Source organism: Rhinopithecus roxellana, chromosome 15 (assembly GCF_007565055.1).
Source record: "Rhinopithecus roxellana isolate Shanxi Qingling chromosome 15, ASM756505v1, whole genome shotgun sequence".
NCBI classification, from domain to species: domain Eukaryota; kingdom Metazoa; phylum Chordata; class Mammalia; order Primates; family Cercopithecidae; genus Rhinopithecus; species Rhinopithecus roxellana.
In genome coordinates this window covers 681,244-704,776 of record NC_044563.1, presented here as the reverse complement: position 1 = coordinate 704,776, position 23,533 = coordinate 681,244, and the positions used below count along the sequence as shown (strand labels likewise).

The following is a 23,533-nucleotide window of genomic DNA, read 5'->3' as shown; positions in this document are numbered from 1 at the left end:
GTGGCTCTGCTTACCTGGAGGGGCTGTGGTGGTGCTGGGCGGTGGAGACAGTGTGTGGCCTCCCGTCGTGGTGGCTGTAGGTGACGTGGGTGTGGAGGGTGGGGCCGTGCTGGTCGTCTCAATAGTAGGTGGTGCAGTACTCAAAAGGGTGGTTGACTCCGTGGGAGGGGAAGAGGTGGACTGAGATATCTGAGGGGTTGAGGACTCAGGTGGGGGTTTGGATGTGGTTGACTCAGAAATGGGTGCTGTGCTTGTGGGGCTGGGGGGCTCCGTGCTTGTAGTGGTAGGTGTTGGGGTTGATGTCACCATAGTGGTGGTGGTGATGGGTGTCAGGGTTGGGGTCTGTGTGCTGGTGGGTGTTGGGGTTGGTGTCCCTGTGTTGGTAGGTGTTGGGGTTGGGGTCTCTGTGGTTGTAGGTGCCGGGGTTGGGGTCACTGTAGTGGTGGTGGTGGGTGTTGGGGTTGGTGTCTCTGTGGTGGTGGTGGTGGGTGTTGTGGTTGGGGTCACTGTAGTGGTGGTGGTGATAGGTGTTGTTGGAGTTGTTGGGGTCTGTGTGCTGGTGGATGTTGGGGTTGGAGTCTGTGTGCTGGTGGGCGTTGGGGTTGATGTCACCGAAGTGGTGGTGGTGATGGTTGTCAGGGTTGGGGTCACTGTCGTGGTGGTGGTGATGGGTGTCGGGGTTGAAGTCTGTGTGCCGGTGGATGTTGTGGTTGGGGTCACCGTAGTGGTGGTGGTGATGGATGTCGGGGTTGAGGTCTGTGTGCCAGTGGGTGTTGGGGTTGGTGTCCCTGTGTTGGTAGGTGTTGGGGTTGGGGTCTCTGTGGTTGTAGGTGTCGGGGTTGGGGTCACTGTAGTGGTGGTGGTGGGTGTTGGGGTTGGGGTCTCTGTGGTGGTGGTGGTGGGTGTTGTGGTTGGGGTCACTGTAGTGGTGGTGGTGATAGGTGTTGTTGGAGTGGTTGGGGTCTGTGTGCTGGTGGGTGTTGGGGTTGGAGTCTGTGTGCTGGTGGGCGTTGGGGTTGATGTCACCGAAGTGGTGGTGATGGTTGTCGGGGTTGGGGTCACTGTCATGGTGGTGGTGATGGGTGTCGGGGTTGAAGTCTGTGTGCTGGTGGATGTTGTGGTTGGGGTCACCGTAGTGGTGGTGGTGATGGATGTCGGGGTTGAGGTCTGTGTGCCAGTGGGTGTTGGCGTTGGTGTCCCTGTGTTGGTAGGTGTTGGGGTTGGGGTCTCTGTGGTTGTAGGTGCCGGGGTTGGGGTCACTGTAGTGGTGGTGGTGGGTGTTGGGGTTGGGGTCTCTGTGGTGGTGGTGGTGGGTGTTGTGGTTGGGGTCACTGTAGTGGTGGTGGTGATAGGTGTTGTTGGAGTTGTTGGGGTCTGTGTGCTGGTGGGTGTCCGGGTTGGAGTCTGTGTGCTGGTGGGCGTTGGGGTTGATGTCACCGAAGTGGTGGTGATTGTTGTCGGGGTTGGGGTCACTGTCATGGTGGTGGTGGGTGTTGTGGTTGGGGTCACTGTAGTGGTGGTGGTGATAGGTGTTGTTGGAGTGGTTGGGGTCTGTGTGCTGGTGGGTGTCGGGGTTGGGGTCTGTGTGCTGGTGGGCGTTGGGGTTGATGTCACCAAAGTGGTGGTGATGGTTGTCGGGGTTGGGGTCACTGTCATGGTGGTGGTGGGTGTTGTGGTTGGGGTCACTGTAGTGGTGGTGGTGATAGGTGTTGTTGGAGTGGTTGGGGTCTGTGTGCTGGTGGGTGTCGGGGTTGGGGTCTGTGTGCTGGTGGGCGTTGGGGTTGATGTCACCGAAGTGGTGGTGGTGATGGTTGTCGGGGTTGGGGTCACTGTCGTGGTGGTGGTGGGTGTTGTGGTTGGGGTCACTGTAGTGGTGGTGGTGATGGATGTCGGGGTTGGGGTCTGTGTGCCAGTGGGTGTTGGGGTTGGTGTCCCTGTGTTGGTAGGTGTTGGGGTTGGGGTCTCTGTGGTTGTAGGTGTCGGTGTTGGGGTCACTGTAGTGGTGGTGGGTGTTGGGGTTGGGGTCTCTGTGGTGGTGGTGGTGGGTGTTGTGGTTGGAGTCACTGTAGTGGTGGTGGTGATAGGTGTTGTTGGAGTGGTTGGGGTCTGTGTGCTGGTGGGTGTCGGGGTTGGAGTCTGTGTGCTGGTGGGCGTTGGGGTTGATGTCACCAAAGTGGTGGTGGTGATGGTTGTCGGGGTTGGGGTCACTGTCGTGGTGGTGGTGATGGGTGTCGGGGTTGAAGTCTGTGTGCCGGTGGATGTTGTGGTTGGGGTCACCGTAGTGGTGGTGGTGATGGATGTCGGGGTTGAGGTCTGTGTGCCATTGGGTGTTGGGGTTGGTGTCCCTGTGTTGGTAGGTGTTGGGGTTGGGGTCTCTGTGGTTGTAGGTGTCGGGGTTGGGGTCACTGTAGTGGTGGTGGTGGTTGTCGGGGTTGGGGTCACTGTCGTGGTGGTGGTGGGTGTTGTGGTTGGGGTCTCTGTGGTGGTGGTGGCGGGTGTTGTGGTTGGGGTCACCGTAGTGGTGGTGGTGATAGGTGTTGTTGGAGTTGTTGGGGTCTGTGTGCTGGTGGATGTTGGGGTTGGAGTCTGTGTGCTGGTGGGCGTTGGGGTTGATGTCACCGAAGTGGTGGTGATGGTTGTCGGGGTTGGGGTCACTGTCGTGGTGGTGGTGGGTGTTGTGGTTGGGGTCACTGTAGTGGTGGTGGTGGGTGTTGGGGTTGGGGTCTCTGTGGTGGTGGTGGTGGGTGTTGTGGTTGGGGTCACTGTAGTGGTGGTGGTGATAGGTGTTGTTGGAGTGGTTGGGGTCTGTGTGCTGGTGGGTGTTGGGGTTGGAGTCTGCGTGCTGGTGGGCGTTGGGGTTGATGTCACCGAAGTGGTGGTGGTGATGGTTGTCGGGGTTGGGGTCACTGTCGTGGTGGTGGTGATGGGTGTCGGGGTTGAAGTCTGTGTGCTGGTGGATGTTGTGGTTGGGGTCACCGTAGTGGTGGTGGTGATGGATGTCGGGGTTGAGGTCTGTGTGCCAGTGGGTGTTGGGGTTGGTGTCCCTGTGTTGGTAGGTGTTGGGGTTGGGGTCTCTGTGGTTGTAGGTGCCGGGGTTGGGGTCACTGTAGTGGTGGTGGTGGGTGTTGGGGTTGGGGTCTCTGTGGTGGTGGTGGTGGGTGTTGTGGTTGGGGTCACTGTAGTGGTGGTGGTGATAGGTGTTGTTGGAGTGGTTGGGGTCTGTGTGCTGGTGGGTGTTGGGGTTGGAGTCTGTGTGCTGGTGGGCGTTGGGGTTGATGTCACCGAAGTGGTGGTGGTGATGGTTGTCGGGGTTGGGGTCACTGTCATGGTGGTGGTGATGGGTGTTGGGGTTGGAGTCTGTGTGCTGGTGGATATTGGGGTTGAGGTCACTGTAGTGGTGGTGGTGATGGATGTTGGAGTTGGGGTCTGTGTGCTGGTGGGTGTTGGGGTTGAGGTCACTGTCGTGGTGGTGGTGGTGATGGGTGTTGGGGTTGGGGTCTGTGTGCTGGTGGGTGTCGGGGTTGGGATCTGTGTGGTGGTGGGTGTGGGGGTTGATGTCACTGTAGTGGTGGTAGTGATAGGTGTCGAGGTTGGGGTCTGTGTGCTTGTGTGTGTTGGGGTTGGTGTCACCGTAGTGTTGGTGGTGATAGGTGTCGCTGTTGGGTTCTCTGTTGTAGTAGGTGTCGGGGTTGGGGTCACTGTAGTGGTGGTGGTCGACATTGGGGTTGGGGTTTGTGTGCTGGTGGGGGTTGTTGTGGTCACTGTAGTGCTGGTGGTGATGGGTGTTGGGGTCAGAGTCTCTGTGGTGGTGGGTGTCAGAGTTGGAGTCTCTGTGGTGGTGATGGTTTTGGTGGGTGTTGAGGTTGGGGTCTCTGTGGTGGTGGTTGTCATGGTCGTGGGTTGGGTGATACACTTACAGCACTGAACGTTCATCTCATAGTTGAGGCAGAAGGGCATAGGAATGACCCCACCTGGCTTTTGGTCTTCATTTTTGCATACTAGCCCCTCAGGGACGTCACACACTACTGTTTGTCCAAGCTGTCCAATGGGAACATCAGGATACATGGTGGCTCTGCAAGAGATGTTAGCTGCCCATCCTGGTTCACAGATGTCTCCAATCAATTCCGTATCTCCACCTGGTTTGTTAAAGTCAGGTTTTCCAGAATCCAGCCAGCCAGTCCAATTGCAGACAGGCACGCATGGGGTAGTAGGGGTAGTAGGGGTTGTCGTTGAGAATGTTGAAAATGCAGAAGTAGTTTTTGATGGAGGGAGAGTAGTAGTTGTTGGAGGGATGGGAGTGGTGGTTGGTAGAGGGCTGGGAGTGGTGGTTGTTGGAGGGCTGGGAGTGGTAGTTGGTGAAGGGGTGGTTGTGGTTATTGGAGGGCTGGGAGTGGTGGTTAGTGGAGGGGTGGTTGTGGTGGTTGTTGGAGGGCTGGGAGTGGTTGTTGGAGGGATAGGAGTGGTGGTTGGTGGAGGGGTGGCCGTGGTGGTTGTTGGAGGGCTGGGAGTGGTGGTTGTGGTGGTTGTTGGAGGGCTGGGAGTGGTTGTTGGAGGGATAGGAGTGGTGTTTGGTGGAGGGGTGGCCGTGGTGGTTGTTGGAGGGCTGGGAGTGGTGGTTGTGGTGGTTGTTGGAGGGCTGGGAGTGGTGGTTGGTGGGTTAGGAGTGGTGGTTGGTGGAGGGGTGGCCGTGGTGGTTGTTGGAGGGCTGGGAGTGGTGGTTGTGGTGGTTGTTGGAGGGCTGGGAGTGGTGGTTGGTGGAGTGGTGGTTGGTGGAGGGGTGATTGTGGTGGTTGTTGGAGGGCTGGGAGGGGTGGTTGGTGGAGGGGTGGTTGTGGTGGTTGGTGGAGGGCTGGTAGTGGTGGTTGGTGGAGGGGTGGTTGTGGTGGTTGTTGGGGGGAGGGAGGGTGGTTGGAGGGATAGGGTGGTTGGTTGGTGGAGGGGTGGACGTGGTGGTTGTTGTAGGGCTGGGAGTGTGGTTGTGGTGGTTGTTGGAGGGCTGGGAGGTGGGGCTGGTTGGAGTGGTGGTTGGTGGAGGGGGAGGTGGTGGTTGTTGGGGGCTGGGGGGGTGGTTGGTGGGGGTGGTTGTGGTGGTTGGTGGAGGGCTGGGAGTGGTGGGTTGTGGTGGTTGTTGGAGGGCTGGGAGTGGTGGTTGGTGGAGTGGGGTGGTGGTGGAGGGTGATGGTGGGGTGGTTGTTGGAGGGCTGGGAGGGGTGGTTGGTGGAGGCGTGGTTGTGGTGGTTGTTGGAGGGCTGGGAGTGGTAGTTGTGGTGGTTGTTGGAGGGGTGGGAGTGGTGGTTGGTGGAGGGGTGGTTGTGGTGGTTGTTGGAGGGCTGGTAGTGGTGGTTGGTGGAGGGGTGGTTGTGGTGGTTGTTGGGGGGCTGGGAGTGGTTGTTGGAGGGATAGGAGTGGTGGTTGGTGGAGGGGTGGCCGTGGTGGTTGTTGGGGGGAGTGGTGGTTGTGGTGGTTGTTGGAGGGCTGGGAGGGGTGGTTGGTGGAGGGGTGGTTGTGGTGGTTGGTGGAGGGCTGGGAGTGGTGGTTGTGGTGGTTGTTGGAGGGCTGGGAGTGGTGGTTGGTGGAGTGGTGGGGTGGAGGGGTGATTGTGGTGGTTGTTGGAGGGGCTGGGAGGGGTGGTGTTGGTGGAGGCGTGGTTGGTGGAGGGGCGATTGTGGTGGTTGTTGGAGGGCTGGGAGTGGTGGTTGGTGGAGTGGTGGTTGGTGGAGGGGTGATTGTGGTGGTTGTTGGAGGGCTGGGAGTGGTGGTTGTGGTGGTTGTTGGAGGGCTGGTAGTGGTGGTTGGTGGAGGGGTGGTTGTGGTGGTTGTTGGAGGGCTGGGAGTGGTGGTGTGTGGAGTCGTTGGTTGGTGGAGGGGGTGATTGTGGTGCGGTTGGTGGTGCTGGAGGGCTGGGAGTGTGTGGTTGGTGGAGTGGTTGTTGGGTGAGGGGTGATTGTTAGGTGGTTGTTGGAGGCTGTGGAGGAGTGGGGGTTGTGGTGGGTTGTTGGAGGGCCTGGTAGTGGTGGTTGGTGGACGGGGTGGTTGTGATGGTTGTTGGGGGCTGGGAGGTGGTATGTTGGAGGGATAGGAGTGGTGGGTTGGTGGGGGGTGGACATGGTGGTTGGTTGTTGGAGGGCTGGGTAGTGGTGGTTGTGGTGGTTGTGGAAGGGCTGGAGGATAGTGAGTGGTTAGTGGAGGGTTGAGTGATTGTGGTGATTGGTGGAGGGCTGTGAGTAGGTTGTTGGAACGGATAGGAGTGGGGGTTGGTGGTAGGGGGATGGGGCTGTGGTGGTTGTTGGAGGGCTGGGAGGGGTGGTTTGTGGTAGGTTGTTGGAGGGGCTGGGAGTGGTTTTGGTGGAGGGGTGGTTGTGGTGGTGTTGGGGGGGGAGTGGTGGTTGCTGGAGGGGTGGTTGTGGTGGTTGGTGGAGGGCTGGGAGTGGTGGTTGTGGTGGTTATTGGACGGCTAGGAGTGGTGGTGGTGGAGGGGTGGTTGGTGGTGTGGTGGTTGGAGGGCGGGCGTGGTTGTTGGAGGGATAGGGTGGTGGTTGGTGGAGGGGTGGCCGTGGTGGTTGGTGGAGGGGTGGTTGTGGTGGTTGTGGAGGGCTGGGAGGGGTGGTTGTGGTGGTTGTTGGAGGGCTGGGAGTGGTGGTTGGTGGAGGGGTGGTTGTGGTGGTTGTTGGGGGGCTGGGAGTGGTGGTTGTTGAAGGGCTGGGAGTGGTGGTTGGTAGAGGGGTGGTTGTGGTGGTTGTTGGAGGGCTGGGAGTGGTGGTTGGTGGAGGGGTGGCCGTGGTGGTTGTTGTAGGGCTGGGAGGGGTGGTTGTGGTGGTTGTTGGAGGTGGGAGTGGTTGTTGGGGAGGGTGGGTGGTGGTTGTGGGGGGTAGAGGGGTGGTGGTGGAGGGGTGGTTGTGGTGGTGTTGGGGGCTAGAGGGGTGGTTGTGGAGGGGTGGCCGTGGTGTGTTGGAGGGTGAGTGGTGGTGGGATAAGTTGGTGGTGGGTGGTTGTGGTTGGTGTGTAGGCGGGAGTTTGGGTGGTTGGGGGGGCTGAAGTGGTTTTGTTTGTTGGGTGGTTGTTGGGGGCTGAGTGTGGTTGGTGGAGGGGTGGTTGTGGTGGTTGTTGGGGGGCTGGGAGTGGTGGTTGGTGGAGCGGTGGTGGTACAAGCCGTGGGCAGGCAACAATGGACACGTATCATGTAGTCGTAACACAGTCCAAATGGTCCATTTTCAAACTGGTCTTCATTCTTGCAAATGAACCCAACAGAGACGTCACACTGCACCTTCTGGCCTACCTCCTCCAAGCTGAGGTGAGGATCCTTGACCGACCTGCACTCGATGTCCTCAGGGGCCCTGCAGACCCCATCAAATGTCTCTCGGTCGCCGCCGTCGCTGCCACTGCTGGGGTGGTCCTCGTTGATCCAGTCAGACCAGAAGCAGCACGTCTCTAGGGAAGCAAAACCCAGCTCTTGTCACTTGCACCTGGGGAGGGGCACCTCCAGGAGGCCACCAGGATTCAGAGAACCCAGGGGCCTCCATGACCGTGCCCCAGATGCAATCTCTCTTTTCCCTGTCATTGCCAAAAAACCAGAGTGCAGGGTCAGAGAGCTCAGGGCTGGACACCACTTCCATCCTCATTTTGCCAGTGAAAACCTAAGCCCAAAGAGACAGGGCTACCCAGGGTGTGAAGGACCCTTTCCTCAGCTATTTTCAATACTTTTTTCAAAGAATCAGTAACAAGAGAGCTGCCCATTCCAATAAAGAAGTGTGCCGGAAGGGGCTTCGTCTCCACTCTTAACCAGCAAGATTGTCACCGACAGCCAATCAGGTCTCACTTGAGGCCCTGGCCTCAGCAAACCATGAAGTCACCAAAATACACCTATCTTTGGTCCATAAGCAGGGGAGTCCTGCCCTGCCAGCCTCCCATCTGGGCCCTGAAGGAAGCATCCTGCAGGTGATTTTATGAGACTTCACTCCTCCCACCCCACTTTTCATCGTGAATATCATCACCGTCATTTACACGGCGTTGTTGATAAAACTGCAATAAAGCAGGAAAAAAAGAGGATATCATTATATAGTTCAAGATCTTTTAAAATCTTGTCTTACTTTTTTTTTTTTTTTTTTTTTTTTTTTTTTGAGACGGAGTCTCGCTCTGTCGCCCGGGCTGGAATGCAGTGGCCGGATCTCAGCTCACTGCAAGCTCCACTTCCCGGGTTTACGCCATTCTCCTGCCTCAGCCTCCCGAGTAGCCCGGCTACAGGTACCCGCCACCTCGCCCGGCTAGTTTTTTGTATTTTTTAGTAGAGACGGGGTTTCACCGTGTTCGCCAGGATGGTCTCGATCTCCTGACCTCGTGATCCGCCCGTCTCAGCCTCCCAAAGTGCTGGGATTACAGGCTTGAGCCACCGCGCCCGGCCAAAATCTTGTCTTACTTTTTAAAAGTTTATTTTGTTGTGGCTATCATACCCCTGGTGGCTTGTTCGGTGGTAGCTAGGATTTCAACCAGAACAAACACATGCGAACGTAAGGAAATTTCTCTAACCCTTAGGGATAGTTTCCTGCTGGTTTTCAGAAATCTCCCCAGATGACCCTCCACTCTGGTCTGGGCTTGGGGATGTGGTCAGTCTGCTGCCGTCTGAATGCACCAGGGCAGGGGAGCCAGGGCACGCCCCTCACACCTCAGTGCAGAGGAATGTCACTGTCACCTCACTCTGCAGCTGGTGTGCAGAGGCCAGAGCCTGGCTGCACCGGGCCGGGGCCTGCCCCTGAAAGAGCCCTGTGTGCTGGATGCTGGATGCAGGGGAAGGTGAGAGCCTGAGGAAGCACGGGGGAAACCGGGGGCCTTACCTGTGCTGGAGGTCAGCGTGGTGGTGGTGGTGGTGGTGGTGGTGAAGGTGGTGGGGGTGGTGGAGAGGGGGACGGTGGTGGAGGTAGTCAGGGTGGACGAGAGTGGCACAGTGGGACAGATGTAGAAGTGCTGTTCCACCGTCCCATTGGGGCCACAGAGCTCCTGGTAGCAGAAGGCGCCATCCTGGGTCTGGTTGAGAATCTTTCCTAGGGGTGAGGGTGAGGGCAAGAATCACCTCATCGGGAGCAAGGTAGGGGGAAGGCCAGGTGTGCCTGAGCCCCCACAAGCAGCCAACAAATGCTCCAGTGAGACTGCACCCGTCCCGGAGCCCCTCTCTTTGAATAACGGGAATCTCGCCAGAATGCAGAAGCTGGATCGGGGGAGAGGGTGATGGAAATTCCCCACAGGAGACCGGCACCCCAGGAGAAGAAACAACATGCGTCACGGCAACCCCCCGGGGCTGATACACATCGGAGGTGGGTCTGAGCTCGGGGGGACCAAAGGGTAGAGCCCAGGAGGGGAGCAGCACCCCCCACCCATCCAAGGCCCCACAGGCTTCCCCAGGATGGGCCCGGCCACCACAGGGCTGGCAGCAGAGGGCAACTCACCTTCCTCTGGCCTGCAGATGACTTGGGAGGAGTTGGTGCACACACTGCAAAGCAAGCACATGGCTACAAGTCCCACTCCACTTATGCTGCGCCCACCCTGCTCAGACCCCCAGCTTCCCATGTGGCTAGTACCGAGCCCAAAGCCCCCAGGCACTGCCCCAAAGCCAGCTCTGGAAGAGCCCCCCCATTGGGTTCTAACTGTGGGAACAGAGCAGGCGTGAGGAGAGGAAGGAAAAAGCCAGGCCCAGAGGACGGTATGAGAACAGAAGACCCCCCACCCCAGTGAGGGACTGGTGCCTCTGTGGCCTGCTCCTGTGTGCGTGCATGACTGCGTGACTATGTGTGCCTGTGTGTCTGTGTCCATGCATGTGTACGTGAGTGACTATGTAACTGAGTATGCGCCTGGGTGTCTGTATCTTTGCATGTGTGCATGTGTGCATGTGTGCACTGTGTGCATGTGGTGCTTTGTATGACCGTGTGACCGTGTGTGCTTGCGTGTCTGCGTCGATGCACGCGTGCATGTGTGACTGTGTAACCATGAGTGCTGCCTGGGTATCTGTGTCTAGGCATGTGTGCACGTGTGACTGTGTGTGCCTGTGTGTCACTGTCCATGCATGTGCGCATGTGTGCATGTGTGACTGTGAGTGCCTGTGTGTCACTGTCCATGCATGTGAGCATGTGTGCATGTGTGACTGTGTGCCTGTGTCACTGTCCATGCATGTGAGCATGTGTGCATGTGTGACTGTGTGTGCCTGTGTCACTGTCCATGCATGTGAGCGTGTGCATGTGTGACTGTGAGTGCATGTGTGCATGTGTGCATGTGTGACTGTGCCTGCGTGTCAGTGTCCATGCATGTGTGCACTGTGTGCAAGTGTGACTGTGTGTGCTTGTGTGTCTGTGCATGTGTGCATGTGTACATGGACTGTGTGCCTGTATGTGTCCAAGCATATGTGCATGTGTGACTGTGTGTACGTGTGTGCATGGCGTGACTGAGTGTATGTGTGTGTGCATGTGTTCATGTATGACTCTGTGTACTCATGTGTGACTGTACCTGGGTATCTGTTTCCAGGCATGTGTACATGTGTGCACTGTGTGCAAATGTGACTGTGTGCCTGCGTGTGTCTGTGCATGTGTGCATGTGTGTACTTGTGACTATGTGCCTGCAAGTCTGTGTCCATGCATGTGTACATGTGTGACTGTGTGACTGTGTGCCTGGGTATCTGTGTCTAGACATGTGTACATGTGTGCATGTGTGACTGTGTTGTGCCTGTGTGTCAGCGTCCATTCACGTGTGCATGTGTGCATTGTGCGTGCGACTGTGTGCATGTGGTATGCTGTGTGCATTTGTGTGCATGTGTGCATTGTGCGTGCGACTGTGTGCATGTGGTATGCTGTGTGCATTTGTGTGCATGTGCACCCAAGTGGAATGGTTGTGTCCGTGTATTGTGTGCACTGTGTGCTCACACGTGTGTGTGTACTCATGTGCCCATATGTGCAGCTCCCCCAGGTCCCCTGCCACGTGGGCTTAGGTACCAAGACTTGCAGATCTCCTCGGTGGGAACCAATGCTCCAGGTGGGTAGTGGGTGTCCTCGATGTAGCAGCCACACTTGTCTGCAGTGACACACTTCTTCAGGTCCTCGTCATAGATGGGCCTGTCCTTGGGGCACCGGGGATAGCAGCCTGGTGGACACAGGGCATGGGGTTGGGACCACCGCAATCCACCACACCCCACCCACCATCCCTACCCTGGCAGGCCCTTCTCCAGAGGATGCCCCTCTGGGAATGCCAGGGATTGGAAAGGCAGGGCCTGGATCTCCCCACCCCACTGGGCTCTGAACCATGCCCTGCTGAGGAGCCCTGCGCAGTCTCATCAGGCCCCTGAGCAGCCCTGAGTCCCAAGACCCATGTTTCTCTCCCATGGCGGGATACTCCCTCCCAAACTTCCTACCAGTCCCTCCTTCACGTCACTGGTTCTCAGCTCAGACGCCAGCACCCAGCAGGGGCCTCCCCGACCTGTCTGAAATGCTCCCCAACCCGCCCTGCTCTGTACAAACCTCAGCACCTCCCACCCCTGCCACTCCCAGTTTCCATGCCAGCCTGCTTCCCTCCTGACCCTGCAGCACAGGGAGCCTGGCCACCCTGGGGTGTGGGTGCCCTGAGGGTCAGGCCTCCCTCCGGGTGTCCCCATGAGTCTCCAGACAACATCAGCCTTCAGCCCCACACAGCCAGGCCCATTGGCTGTCGCCTCCCCCGAGGGCCACCTGGCTCACCCTCCAGGCCAGTGGGCTGTTGCCTCTCCCGAGTGCCGCCCGGCTCACCCTCCAGGCCCCTCAGCCGTCACCCCTGCGGAGGCCCGCCCCACCCTGCTCACCCTCCAGGTAGGACACGGAGATGTTGGAGTGGATGCCGTTGATGGTCCTGCAGGTCTCGAAGCTCCGGTTCCCACACGGCTCATAGTGCCACTCACACTCATGTGGAGGGTTGTAGTAGTCACAGAATATGGCTTGGGGGAGACAGGGCCAGGGTCAGACGCAGGGGGGCTCGCTCAGGCGTGGGCCGGGGTGAGGGTGAATCTGGGGTGGGGGGCTGGGGCGCAGACGTATCAAGCTTGCTCTGCCAACCCAGGTCCCATAGGGCCCCAAAGAAGGACACTGGAGAAGTCGGAGAAAGGGTGGATGATGCACACCCATCACCTGGATGGGCAAGGAGTGCCGCCCCGGCCCGCAATACAGCACCTCCAATCCCCCTCCTGGCCCTGGGTCCAGTTCGGGCGGGCTCTTACGGCACAGGTCTGGCGTCCTCCAGAACACGCAGGCCCCCTCTTTGGTACACTCCTGGGCATAGGAGGCCACGGCAGAGCAGAAGCACTCACAGTCCCCACCCGTGTCACAGGAGCACGAGTCGTGCACGCAGGCCTCGTAGAAGGGCTTGGGGTCCACCTGGGAAGAACACCCTGGTCTGTCCTGGGCCCGTGCTGCCTTCATGGGGCCAGGACTCCCCCGGTGCCCTGGAGCTCAGGACCCAGAGGCCAGCCCTGCTCCTGGGACAGGGCACGTCACCCAGCACCAGCCAGCCAGGGCCCCAGCAGGGCCAACCTTGGGGAGAGGGTCCAGAGACTGCCTGTCCTGCTGTGGCTGTGCAGACCCATCACCCAGCCCCTCTGCATCCTCAGCTGTAACATGGCCATCCTAGAACCCATCCTCCCCAGCTGCCTGTAGCTGGGGATGTGCGAGCATGGGGGGCACATGTCCTTTCTCCCTCCAGGTGAATATCTGAGCCTGGGGAGGCAGAGGGAGGCTGGGGGTCCAGCCCAGGGTCTCAGAGGGGAGGCTGATTATATGGTCACGTGACCAAAGGATGCAGCAGCCAGAGCCAAAGCTGGAGGACAAGTGCTAGTGTGGTGATGCAGCAGGGCGACTCCTGAAGGTGTGGAGGAGCGTGTGGAGAAGACCCCAGCCCCAAGAGCGCCCAAGACCTCACCCTGCTGTGGCCACGCCCTGATCATTAGCGTGCTCTACGGCACCCTAACCACATCCACAGTCAGCCCATAGCCCCGCAATGCCTAGTCAGCCCCACCCACAGCTGCAACCCACCTGCAGCCCTGCTCTGCCTAGTTAGCCCCGCCCAAGGCCCCGCCCATAGTCACCGCCCACCTACAGCCCTGGTCTGCCTAGTTGTCCCGCCGTGGCCTGGCCAGCCCACCTTGCCATGGCAGATGCTGAACACATCGCTTTTGAGGATGCTGCACTGCTTCTCGGCCCAGGAGCGGCGGTGCGGGTTCAGGCTGCAGGGCTCGGGGTTGGTGCTCACGTCCGGGCAGGTGGAGGCCTCCTTCCAGCTGTTCCCAAAGTCCAGCCCGCTGCTCACCACCATGTGGTCCCGTGTGGTGAAGTCATTGTTGGAGCGGTCATCAAAGTTCCCGCACAGGCCACACACTGTGCCCTGCAAGAGACAAGCACCCCGGGGGTTCCTAAAAGGGGCTGGAGGGAGGGCGGGGGCTTGTCCCGCAAACACCAGGGCAGGGGGTGGGGGGCTGGCCAGCAGAGGACAGGAAAGGGCAGGGCAGGCAGGGAGGTAGCCCACCTTGTAGGAGGGAGCCAGCTTGATGAACACGGTGGTCCTCTTGTCCCAGATGACGATGATGCCCGTGCTGGACTCCACCACCAGGTACTGGCCCACTTCCCGGGTGGTGTAGGCCACATGGTGACCCTCATCACGCTGAATCACCACACGGTGCTTGTCTTCCAACTTCAGCTCCGTCCTCTGCCCAGAGGAAAGGCCCAGTCACTGGCTGGTCTGAGGGTCCCGCAGGGCTCATACATTCCCGGGGCCAGCAGCACTCACCCCAATGAAGATCTTGATGGCCTTGGAGCAGGTGACGCCCGTCGTGCCACAGGGGACGTTCTCAGTGATGATGCTGAATGAGCCCAGTGAGGAGTTCTGGCCGCAGTAGTCCTGGGGGCCAGGAGGGCAAGGTCAGCCAGGACAGCTGGGCCCCAGGTGTCCCAGGGCACACCCGCCCCAGTTGGCGGGGCCACAGCCACTGAGCAGACAAACCAGGCCCTGGCCCTGCCCATCCGAGGACCTGACCCAGCTGCAGGCCCATACCCTGTCCCTGGGGATCACAGTGCCTCAAAGGGCTGTGGGATTTGGATCTGGAGAGCCTCATGGGCAGCGGCCTAGCCCTGGCCCTTACTCAGCTCCCCATACAGGTGCCCTCAGTCCCCATGGCTGGGTGGTCAACCCCACCCGCCCTGTGCACCCAGAGGAGGACCCAGAGGAGGGATGACCCAGAGGAGGACCCGGAGGAAGACCACAGAGGAGGACCCAGAGGAGGACCCAGAGGAGGGAGGACCCAGAGGAGAACCACAGAACTGGGCAGTGCAGAGGGGTTTTACCACCCCCACCCAGCCCTGGCTAGAAGACCGAATCCTCCTGCAGGTGCAGGTGTGGGTCTGGGGCTGAGGAAAGGCCGGCCTTCCCAAGTCTCAGGGTTTCTCAGGGAGCTGAGCACTGGGCTCGGGGCAGGCAGAGGGTCCCTGACCACAAGCAGCCCAGCCAGGCAGTGCCCGTGACCGCACCTGCACAGCCACATAGGAGCAGTGTCCGTCAAAGTCATAGTACTTCCCGTCAAAGGTGATGTAGTGGCCACTTCCGTAAATGGAGCAGGTGCCGTGGCACAAAGCCTGGGTGCACACCCAGCGTCCCCTCTGGCAGGTGCTGAGGAGGACAGGAGAGGAGCCTGAAGGGACCCAGGACCCGCTCATGGGTGCCTGGAGAAGACCCTGGACACCGTGCAGACAGCTCCCTGTGTCTCCCACACAGAACACCTGCAGGCCCCAAAAGTGGCTCCAAATGTCCCTTCCCCCATGGCTTCAAGACCAGCGGCTGACATGAGAGACCACCCTGCCCGTGGGACAGGGGCTGCCACAGGATCTCGCAAGACCCAGGCGGACCCCCTCAGGAGAGGCACCTGCCCCTTGGCCCGCTCTCCAGTGGCCACCCCTGCAGAGCACGTGGGGCCTGGAAGGTAGCCAGGACAGGCCGGGCCAGCTTACCAGGTATTGCAGTCCACCTTGATCTTGGCCCCGGGGGAATATAGGTCCTTGTTATGGAAGCAAGGGCATTCCTTCTCCTCCACACAGCCGCCCCGGCCGTCGTCCATCAGCCCATCGGGGCACACACAGCCACTGACACACTCTGTGTGGTACTGGAAATAGCCAGAGAGGGGTGGACAGGTGAGGCTGCAGCCCTCCCTGCACTGCCCTCCCTGCAGCCCACCTGTAGCCCATCAGGATTGGATACGCAGCCAGGAAAGGCCTGACCATGCAGTCTCTGTCACATCCCATACCTCCCACCACTCCCTCTAGCCTGGGCTCAGGCCTCCCTCCCCTCAGGCCCGCCACTGGGCAGGGAGACTGGTAAGGGCTGCTGGCTGAGGGCCCTACACTGGCCCCTGTGCCCTAGTGGTTCACAGGCTGCCACTTCCCTCCCAGGGACAGGGACAGCATCAACAGGTCCTGTGTCCTCAGGACTCAGCACCCAGACCCTGGCAGGGGGCACAGTACAGGAGCCGGGCTCAGTCAGCCAGGAATCCCTGCCCGCCCACAGCAGCACCCCCAGCACGCACATAGCCGGCGGCCAGCGTCTGGCAGCTGAGGGCTCGGGGCTTCGAGATGGCCAGTGCGGTCAGGTTGCTGCAGTCCACATGGATCTTCGGGGCCGTGCAGCCTATGGGACAGAGGGGCCACAGCTCCAGCTGAAACTGGGGGGTCTCAGGCAGGCCGGGGAGGGCTGGTCAGGGAGGGTGGCCAGGGCAGGCGGGGAGGGGTGGCCAGGGAGAGGTGGCCGGGGCAGGCGGGGAGGGGTGGCCGGGGAGAGGTGGCCAGGGCAGGCGGGGAGAGGTGGCCAGGGAGGGTGGCCGGGCAGGCAGGGAGGGGTGGCCGGGGCAGTGCCACTTACTCTGGCTGATCAGATGTATCTGCCTACAGTGCAGCCTCCCGTCCCGGCACACACTGTGGAAAAGGCCGGGGATGAGTGGGGCCCATGCAAGACGGCCACAGACAGCCCGCAGCTTCCCCAGGACACATGTGAGCCTGGTGACTGTCAGCGCCCCCCACCCCAGGCACCCCTCAGTCTTGGGTGTCTCAGCTTCCCCAGGTAGAGTCTCCCAGGTCTCCGCTTGGGGCAGGTTCAGAAGGAGCTCCCCCGCCCCCACGCCACACCGTGACACCCAAGCAGGTACCCACCATCGTTCTTCCTGCCTGACGACCACGTCCCCCGCCTCCAGGTAGAGGCCGCGGTGGTAGCAGGAGCACTTGGCCAGGGGCACGCAGCGGCCCTTCTCGTCCAGGAAGGTGTGGTCAGGGCAGCCGCAGCCGTCCACAGGCGCAAAGCCCTCAAGACAGTGGCTGTCGGCCTCAGAGAGGGAATGGCAGGTCTGCTGGCAGCTAGTCAGGTTGTACAGGAAGACCTGCGAGTTGGGGCAGGAGCCCACATCCTTGTCTGCAGAGGACCATGGGGTGGCGTGAGGGGCGGGAGGAGCCAGACGCCCAGCTCCCATCCCCAGGGCGGCCAGGGGACCAGGGAGTGCACACTCTGGGACCCACTTCCACACTGGGCCTCCACAGCTCCAGGCCGGCCCCAGGTTCCACCCCTGCTATGTGGCCGCCCCTTGCTGTAGGAGGAGCTGGTTTCCCACTACCACTGGCCGATGAAGCTGGAGCCTGGTCCGTGGCTGCAGGGGGCCGACTCCCCTCCCTGGACCACCCATGCTCATGGCCCCCAGCCCCGTCCCAGGAGCTCAAAGCCTGGACCCCATCCCCAGGAGTCAGCCCACAGGGACGGCACTCACTGCAGACACGGTCCCGCCAGCCCCACAGCATGACCCCCTTGGCAGCACAGGCGCGCGCGTAGGAGGACAGGGCGGCGCACAGGCAGTCCTCGTTGTTCTGGCAGTTGCATGTGTCATATTTGCACCTCTGGGCGACAGAGCAAGGTGGGCGGGCAGTGAGGCAGGGAGGCAGAGCATGGCCCGGCGCTCACAGACGCAAGCTCACACGCACACAGCAACCAGTGGGCCTGGCCGGGTGCCCTGAGTCCACCTCACAGGTGGCATGGGGGCCTGGGGGTGTGAGTCCCACCCACCTTGTAATACTCAGCGGGGTCCACGACCGAGTGGCACCTGCCAAAGGGGGTCTCTGCCTTCTTCAGGAGGGAGCACCAGTGCTCGGCGTAGTTGGCTGGGGAGTGGGGGTCAGAACTTCAGCGGGGCCTGGGACCCCCCTGAGATGCCCTGGGCCCTGCTGCCCGGCTGCCTAGGCCCCAGATATGGTTCCTTCTGTGCACCCATGCCCAGGCCCCTTCCTCCCACTGAGTCAAATTTCCAGGCAGCTCCAGGCTGGATAGAGACCCCTGCAGGGCACCCACCACCTCCCATCTCTCACCCTCAAGGGCCCAGCATCCCGGATGTGATGGGGCAGGTAGGGACCAGGCCAGGCCCTCTTCCGGGTCACCTGGCAGGCTGCCACCATGGCCGCCATAAACTAGCCACAGCAGGAAGCAGCTGGTGCTGGGCTGCCCCTGGAGGAGAGCCACCTAACTTCTGCCCCTCACCACCCATGTGTCCTGCTGGGAGCCCCATCTGCCCTTCCAGACCATGGGCCGGGACCCCAGGCAGGCTGGGTGGGGGCGCCCATGTTGCCGAGCCTCACCACTCTCGATGTTCAGGGAGCAGGGATCGTCCAGCCAGTCCAGCTTGTCATGGCAGCTTGACTGTGCCTTCCAGGTGTTGGCGAAGCCGGCCCCTGTGGCCTCCACCAGCCCACTGGCCGTCTTGAAGTCATCACTTTCCAGGCCGTTGAAGTTCCCGCAGAGGCCTGAGGGGCCAGAACAGGGTTGGGAAGGGTCTGGGGCTAGCAGGCCCCCCTGTGGGCCTTTGTTGGGGCAATCCCGGTAGGGGCCACTTACCCTGCACCTGCCCCTGGGAGGCCTGGTCCAGCGTCAGGAAGAGTTGCATGATTGGGGCCAGCTGCACCTGCAGCCGGAGGCCACTGGCCATGCTCACGATGATGTGGTAGGAAGACGGGCGGAAGATGGAGAAGCTCGCTGCAGGCAGGGGCACGGTGAGGGACACGGTAAGGGGCACAGTGAGGGGCGGGGCTCCCAGGGCCTGCCTGGCCCAGGTGAGCAGCAGGAGGATGTCACCCTCCCACCGCCCCCTCCAGCAGAGGACCCAGGAGAGAGCCTGCCAGGTGCTGCAGGGACCCTCCTCCCATGGAACCTTTCCACCCAGCCTCCTGGGTCTGAGACGGCTGGACTGCCCGAATCACTGCAAGCCCAGCGGAGCTTGAAGGGCCTGGGCCCCTCCCTGGGGCACAACTCACCGGTCACGTGGGGCAGGTTCACCTGCAGCTCGTTGAGCAGCACGCTGCCATCAGACTTGAAGACGACCACCTGCGGGAAAGGCCAAGGTTGATCAGGGCTGAGAAGGGCCCCCGCTGGGGGACCTGGGGCTCCAGAAGGAGGGGGGCGGCACCACTCACATTCTTCTTCTTGTCGGCCAGCAGCACCACGGTCTTCAGGCAGGTCTGCTTGTCCGTGGAGCCGCAGGGGGCCAGCTCGCCCAGGAGAGCGTAGGAATCATTGTGGTCACCCTGTGATGAGGCAAGAGGCAGTGCAGCAGCTGAGGGCCGGGACGGGCCGCACCCTGCACCCTAGGACCCGGCAGTGGCTTAGAAAGGAAGGCCCGCTTCTTATCCTCCAGCCAGGGAGCAGAAGCACGGTCACCTGCCCCAGGACAGCCCACGGGCACCCTCTGCTTCAGGGACAGCCAGCCCACCCACCCCTGGATGGCCAAGGGCCTGGATGCCAGCCCCAGCTCTGCCCCACACCCCTGACCCTGGGCAGCCTACCTTGGCCAGGACGTAGTAGCAGTCCCCATGGAAGGTGTACGTCTTCCCATCGAAGGTGGTGATATGGGAGCCGCCTTCCAGGGCGCAGGTGCCAGGGCAGGGCAGGTCTTTGCACACCCAGCGGCCAGCGTTACAGACACTGTTGGGTGGCGGGGCACAGGGTCAGGGCTCAGCCGCCCCAGCCTCTGCCGCACCCAGCCCTGGCCCCAGGACTCACCACTGCTCGCAGTCATTGGTGATCTCCTGGCCCGGTGTGTACAGGTGTCCTTGTAGCCTGCAGTGGCACTGGCTCACGGGAACGCAGCCGCTGCCCCTGATGTCGTCATACACGGTGCCTGGGACAGCCAGGAAGGCGACGTCACCCTGCCAGCCAGGCCTCCCACCTGCAGCCACCACTGGTCCCCTGCACCGACGCCTGTGGTACCCCCCTGGTCCTTGGGTTGGGGTCTGGCCATGGGGCCCCAGCCTCCAGGCCACCTTCCTGCCCCTGACAATCGAGCTCCTCCCAAAGGCCGCCAGGCTCCGGGTCAGGGGCCGGGCAGGGGGAGGTCTATCCCCAGGGTGATGACCAGGAAGGCAACTCCCTTCTCAGCCTCCTTGAAGCCACCCTTTGGGAAGGGCCTCACACCGAGGCCCCTTCTCCTCGGACCTGCCCCTGGTATCAGGTGGAAGGAGAAGCACTTCTGTGCTGCCACTGCGCCCACCACCTAGCGGAGCCGTCCCCTCAGCGCAGGTGAGAACCCGAGGCCAGAGCTGCAGGCCTCTCGTCCAGCGGGCAGTGCCAGGGCAGGGCCCTCCTCCACACGCACCTTCCGGGCAGAAACAGCCGTCCATGCGGTGCTCCTCGCACAGGCTGCTCCCCTCCAGGTGTGAGCAGGTGTCCATGCAGGGCGAGCCACTCTCCAGGTACACCAGGTTCCCGGGGCAGGTCTTGGCTGGAACCACAGAGGCCACACGGTGAGGGTGAGCCTGGGGCACAGCAGCCGCTCCACGCCGAAGTGCACCGAGAAGGGCTCTCAGCCCGCAGTGAGCGTTCCCCCGGCTCCCAGTGCCCGGTGCGGTGAATGTCCCCCCTGGCTCCCAGTGCCCGGCTCGGACACAGCTCCCAACCGGGCTTGGGGAAAGCACCAGCATGGGGTCCCCTGCCTGCAGGGTGCCGGGGCTTACGGCAGAACGTGGCAGTCCTCCAGTTCCCGGGCCGGCCGCCGGCGTGGGAGCACTGGCGGGAGAACTCGGCCACAGTGCTGCAGATGCAGGTGTCACCGCCCGGACACTGGCAGCGGTCCTGCTGGCAGGCGCGCAGATACGGCTCCAGCGGCACCAGGTCCTGGCAGTCCGCGAAGGCTTCGGCGGTCAGCAACCTCTCACACTCGGCACGCTGGGGACAGACGCAGGGTGGTCATGCAGCTCAGAGGCCAGCTCCGCCGGGACTCCCACCCCAGAATGAGAGGACTCACGTGCTCGGAGCAGGATGCGACGGCCACTTCCTCCCCGGGGTCCTCGCACACCACATCGGGCTGGTTGATCTTCTGCATGTTCCCGAACTCCAGGGGACTGAAGAGCACGCCTGGGGATGCACAGTCCTTCAGCGGGGGCCCCTGGGGGCCCGCAGCCCACCCTGCCCCCACCAAGCCCTCCGGGCCTCACCGTCAGAGAGGAATTCTGAATAGCTCTGTAGGCCGTTGTAGTCCCCGCAGAGGCCACAGGTGTGGTTCTGGAACTTACTGTCCAGCTCCAGCTGTTGGGGGAGGGAGCAGGTGAGCTGACCTCTCGCCCCACCCACAGCCTCCAGGGCAGCCGCCAGGAACCCCCAAGACTCGAGGCTTGTTTGAGCCACAGAAAGGTGGGGCAGGAAGGCTGGGGTCAGCAGCCAGGGAGCGGCCTGGAAGGGCAGGTCCCTGAGAAGCTGAGTGTGTTTGCGGGGAGGGTGAGGCCTGGGGGTTCAGGGCCAGGCCGGCTTCTGCTGCTGCCCCCCAAGTCCTACACCGACGCCCTGCGCTGCCAAGGCCCTGCCCCACCCCTGCCCTCTCGGTGAGGGGTCCGACCACTGCCCTCCCTGCCCTCCCTTGGGGTCCACCCAGAGGCCTGAGCAGCCCCAGGAGCCCGGGAACCCTGAGCACCATGAGGGCGTCCTCCCGGTTCCACAGGAGGGTGAGGCCGATGCGGGAGTAGACTTTGGTGTAGGCGTCGCTCTTCTCGATGAGCAGCCCGGGGCTGTAGTGTGGGGTGCTGACCCTGGCGGGGGCACGTCAGGTTCACTCTTGGGTCCACCACCCAGGCACCCATGCCCCAGCTTGTCCTCCCGGGACCCCGCCGCCCAAAGGAGACTGAAGCTGGGCACCTGGGGTGGTGGCGGTGGCTCTGCCAGGCCCAGCTCCTGCCCTGGGGCCACCAACTTGGCCAGCCTCTGGGGTGGAGGGACATGGGCAGTGGCCAAAAAGCACCTGTCCATCTCCGCTGGCTGGGCTTCCCCAGCAGAGCCACCGCCTGCCTGCATGCCCTCCTCTCCATTCCCTCCTCGGGGCACGGTCCTGGGCAGGGTCCCCTCTCAGAGGCCCTGAGGGCACCAGGTTGGGAGAGGAGGGAGGGCCAGGCTGCCCAGCCTCCTTCCAGGCCCCCTGCTTGGTGGAACATCACCCCATGGGGTCCCAAACCCTCACCAGACTGCCCCTGAGGCTATCAGAGGCCCTGCACCACCGCCTACCAATGCCCCTTGCTGGGCCAGGTAGAGGCACTCACCCCAGCCTCTGTCCCTCGGTCCCCAAGGGCCTCTACCCACCCGCCCGGCCACACCTGAGGGCCTCTACCCGCCTGCCCATGCCTGTGCTGGAGCCCCTTGCAGGAAACTGAATATCCCCAGGCAGAAGAGGGGCAGGTCCTGCAGGTGGGGAACCCGCTAGACAGGAATGCACTTACAGGGCCTCATTGTTCTGGAGACAATAGGGAAACAATAGCTGGGAGTGGGGAAGGGGCTCCCACAGCCCCCCTGCACCAACTTCTGTAACTCTAGCCTGGGGTGGGCGCACACGGCCACTCCATGCACAGGACCAGACACAGGCAGCCTCCAGGGGTGCCAAGGCTGTCCCGAGCCTGGTGGGCTCTGAGGGGAGGGGCTGTCAGGGACACAGGCAAAGGGATAACTGAAACCCCTTGCCTATGGGGGGAATGGTGGGGGCTCATCAGTGTTTGTTGAACGAATTAGTGACCCGAACCCAAACCTCAAGGCTGTTCTCCTGAGCTGTGTGCCAGGGCAGAAGGGGTCTCCTAGGGCTACAAGGAAGACCCCTTTGGGAACCGTCAGCCCCCTTTGCTAGGATGTGGAAGGGGTGCCACCGACCACACTCACATGGCCCCGTTCAGCACAGCCAGGTGGCGGGTGAGGTAGATGGTGTCATCCTTGATGGTCAGCAGGATGGACTCGACCCCAGCGGGGGCCTCAGCCTGGCCCGGGCCCCGCTTTAAGTGCACGGCAAACTCCTTGTAGGAGCCTCGGCAGTCGGAGGCGAAGTTGTAGTCGCAGAGGCCGGGGAAGCGGAAAATGTCCCCGTCGAAGGTCTTGTAGTGGAAGTTGCCCCAGGTGCTGCAGACGTTGTGGCCATGGTTTCGGGTTCTGCCCTCTGAGGGAACAGCAGTGAATGAGGGGTGAGTGGCCCGGTGGGGGAAGGCTGCCCAGGCTACCCTCCAGAGGAGGGCCCTGTGGAAACAGCTGGAAGCAGCTTCCAGCCCAGCACAGGGCCCCTGGCCGGGAAAGCTTCCTTCCTATCCGCAGGCCCTCTGCTGGTCTTTGGTCACCCCACCACAGCGGTCTCAGGGCTTCTACTCCCGGCCTGGTGAGGAGTGTGGCCGGGTGCCCAGCGGGGTGTAAGAGAGGAGGTTCTGGGCACCCTGCTCCCCAGCAAGGGCTGTGCTGCCCCAACTCTTCAATGGTCTCTGCCACCTGAGAATGGGGCCTTCTGGTGGGGTCCTGGCCGCCCCTTCCTCCCCTATGGACAATGACACAGTTCACTGAGGCCTGGGCTGCTGTTTCCGCCTGGTGCTGGCCCCAAGACCCACACTGTCATCGGGCAGTCAACCCCAGAGGAATGGCAAGGGAACCCCATCCTTCCAGCCGCTTAAAAGTCAGCAGGGCCGGGGGCTGCAGGGGACCAACCCAGGCCAGGAGCCTCAGCAGAGCCACCCATGCTGCTGGGATGCACATGGGGACCACCTCCTCCTCCCAGATGCCACTCGCCTGCCCGCCCGGCCCTGCCCCCAGGACACTCTGCCAGGCCCCAGACCCCTGTGTCTGCTCTCTCACCTGTCTGGAGCTCCGAGCCCCCTGCCACAGACAGGGCCAGGCAGACAGCCGCCAGAGGGGCTAGTGGCAGCCCCATGGTGGCTGGCAGGGCAGTGTGGGTTGCGCCCGGGGGCAGGGGTCTGGTCCTTATATGTCCTGGCACGGGGGCAGGAAGGCAGGGGAGGGTCAAGGGGTGGGTGTGGCCTTTGCCAGATGATCAAGAAGACAGCTGCAGTGGCCCAAGCCCCAGTGGGGAAATATTGATTCAGGTTATCAGAGGTCATCTCTTTATGGCTCCCTGGGTAAACACAGCCTTCTTCAGGATAAGATAGCCTTGTGGCCTGAGTGCCAACACACACCCAGGGAACGCGCCCAGCTACTAGCAGGACAGCCCAGGGTGGCCGGG

The 23,533-nt window shown here is 61.8% G+C and overlaps 1 protein-coding gene across 1 annotated transcript in view; it reads right to left on the bottom strand.

Annotated features, from left to right (window-relative positions):
* The window catches only part of MUC2 (mucin 2, oligomeric mucus/gel-forming), a 34,422-nt gene extending 11,198 nt beyond the window's left edge, over positions 1–23,224 (bottom strand). The window contains 34 exon segments of the mRNA XM_030917733.1: positions 15–3,998; positions 4,198–4,636; positions 4,947–5,475; positions 6,553–6,880; positions 6,883–7,428; positions 8,002–8,019; positions 8,829–9,035; positions 9,438–9,481; positions 10,971–11,118; positions 11,810–11,941; positions 12,221–12,377; positions 13,141–13,380; positions 13,522–13,701; positions 13,783–13,893; positions 14,520–14,658; positions 14,997–15,148; positions 15,569–15,669; positions 15,901–15,953; positions 16,188–16,443; positions 16,793–16,919; positions 17,086–17,180; positions 17,652–17,816; positions 17,908–18,045; positions 18,324–18,393; positions 18,483–18,593; positions 18,852–18,990; positions 19,069–19,186; positions 19,661–19,786; positions 20,019–20,229; positions 20,309–20,418; positions 20,499–20,589; positions 20,972–21,086; positions 22,198–22,468; positions 23,149–23,224. Coding sequence (XP_030773593.1) covers positions 15–3,998; positions 4,198–4,636; positions 4,947–5,475; positions 6,553–6,880; positions 6,883–7,428; positions 8,002–8,019; positions 8,829–9,035; positions 9,438–9,481; positions 10,971–11,118; positions 11,810–11,941; positions 12,221–12,377; positions 13,141–13,380; positions 13,522–13,701; positions 13,783–13,893; positions 14,520–14,658; positions 14,997–15,148; positions 15,569–15,669; positions 15,901–15,953; positions 16,188–16,443; positions 16,793–16,919; positions 17,086–17,180; positions 17,652–17,816; positions 17,908–18,045; positions 18,324–18,393; positions 18,483–18,593; positions 18,852–18,990; positions 19,069–19,186; positions 19,661–19,786; positions 20,019–20,229; positions 20,309–20,418; positions 20,499–20,589; positions 20,972–21,086; positions 22,198–22,468; positions 23,149–23,224 — 9,727 coding nt within the window.
* Between the last annotated feature and the right edge of the window lie 309 nt (positions 23,225–23,533).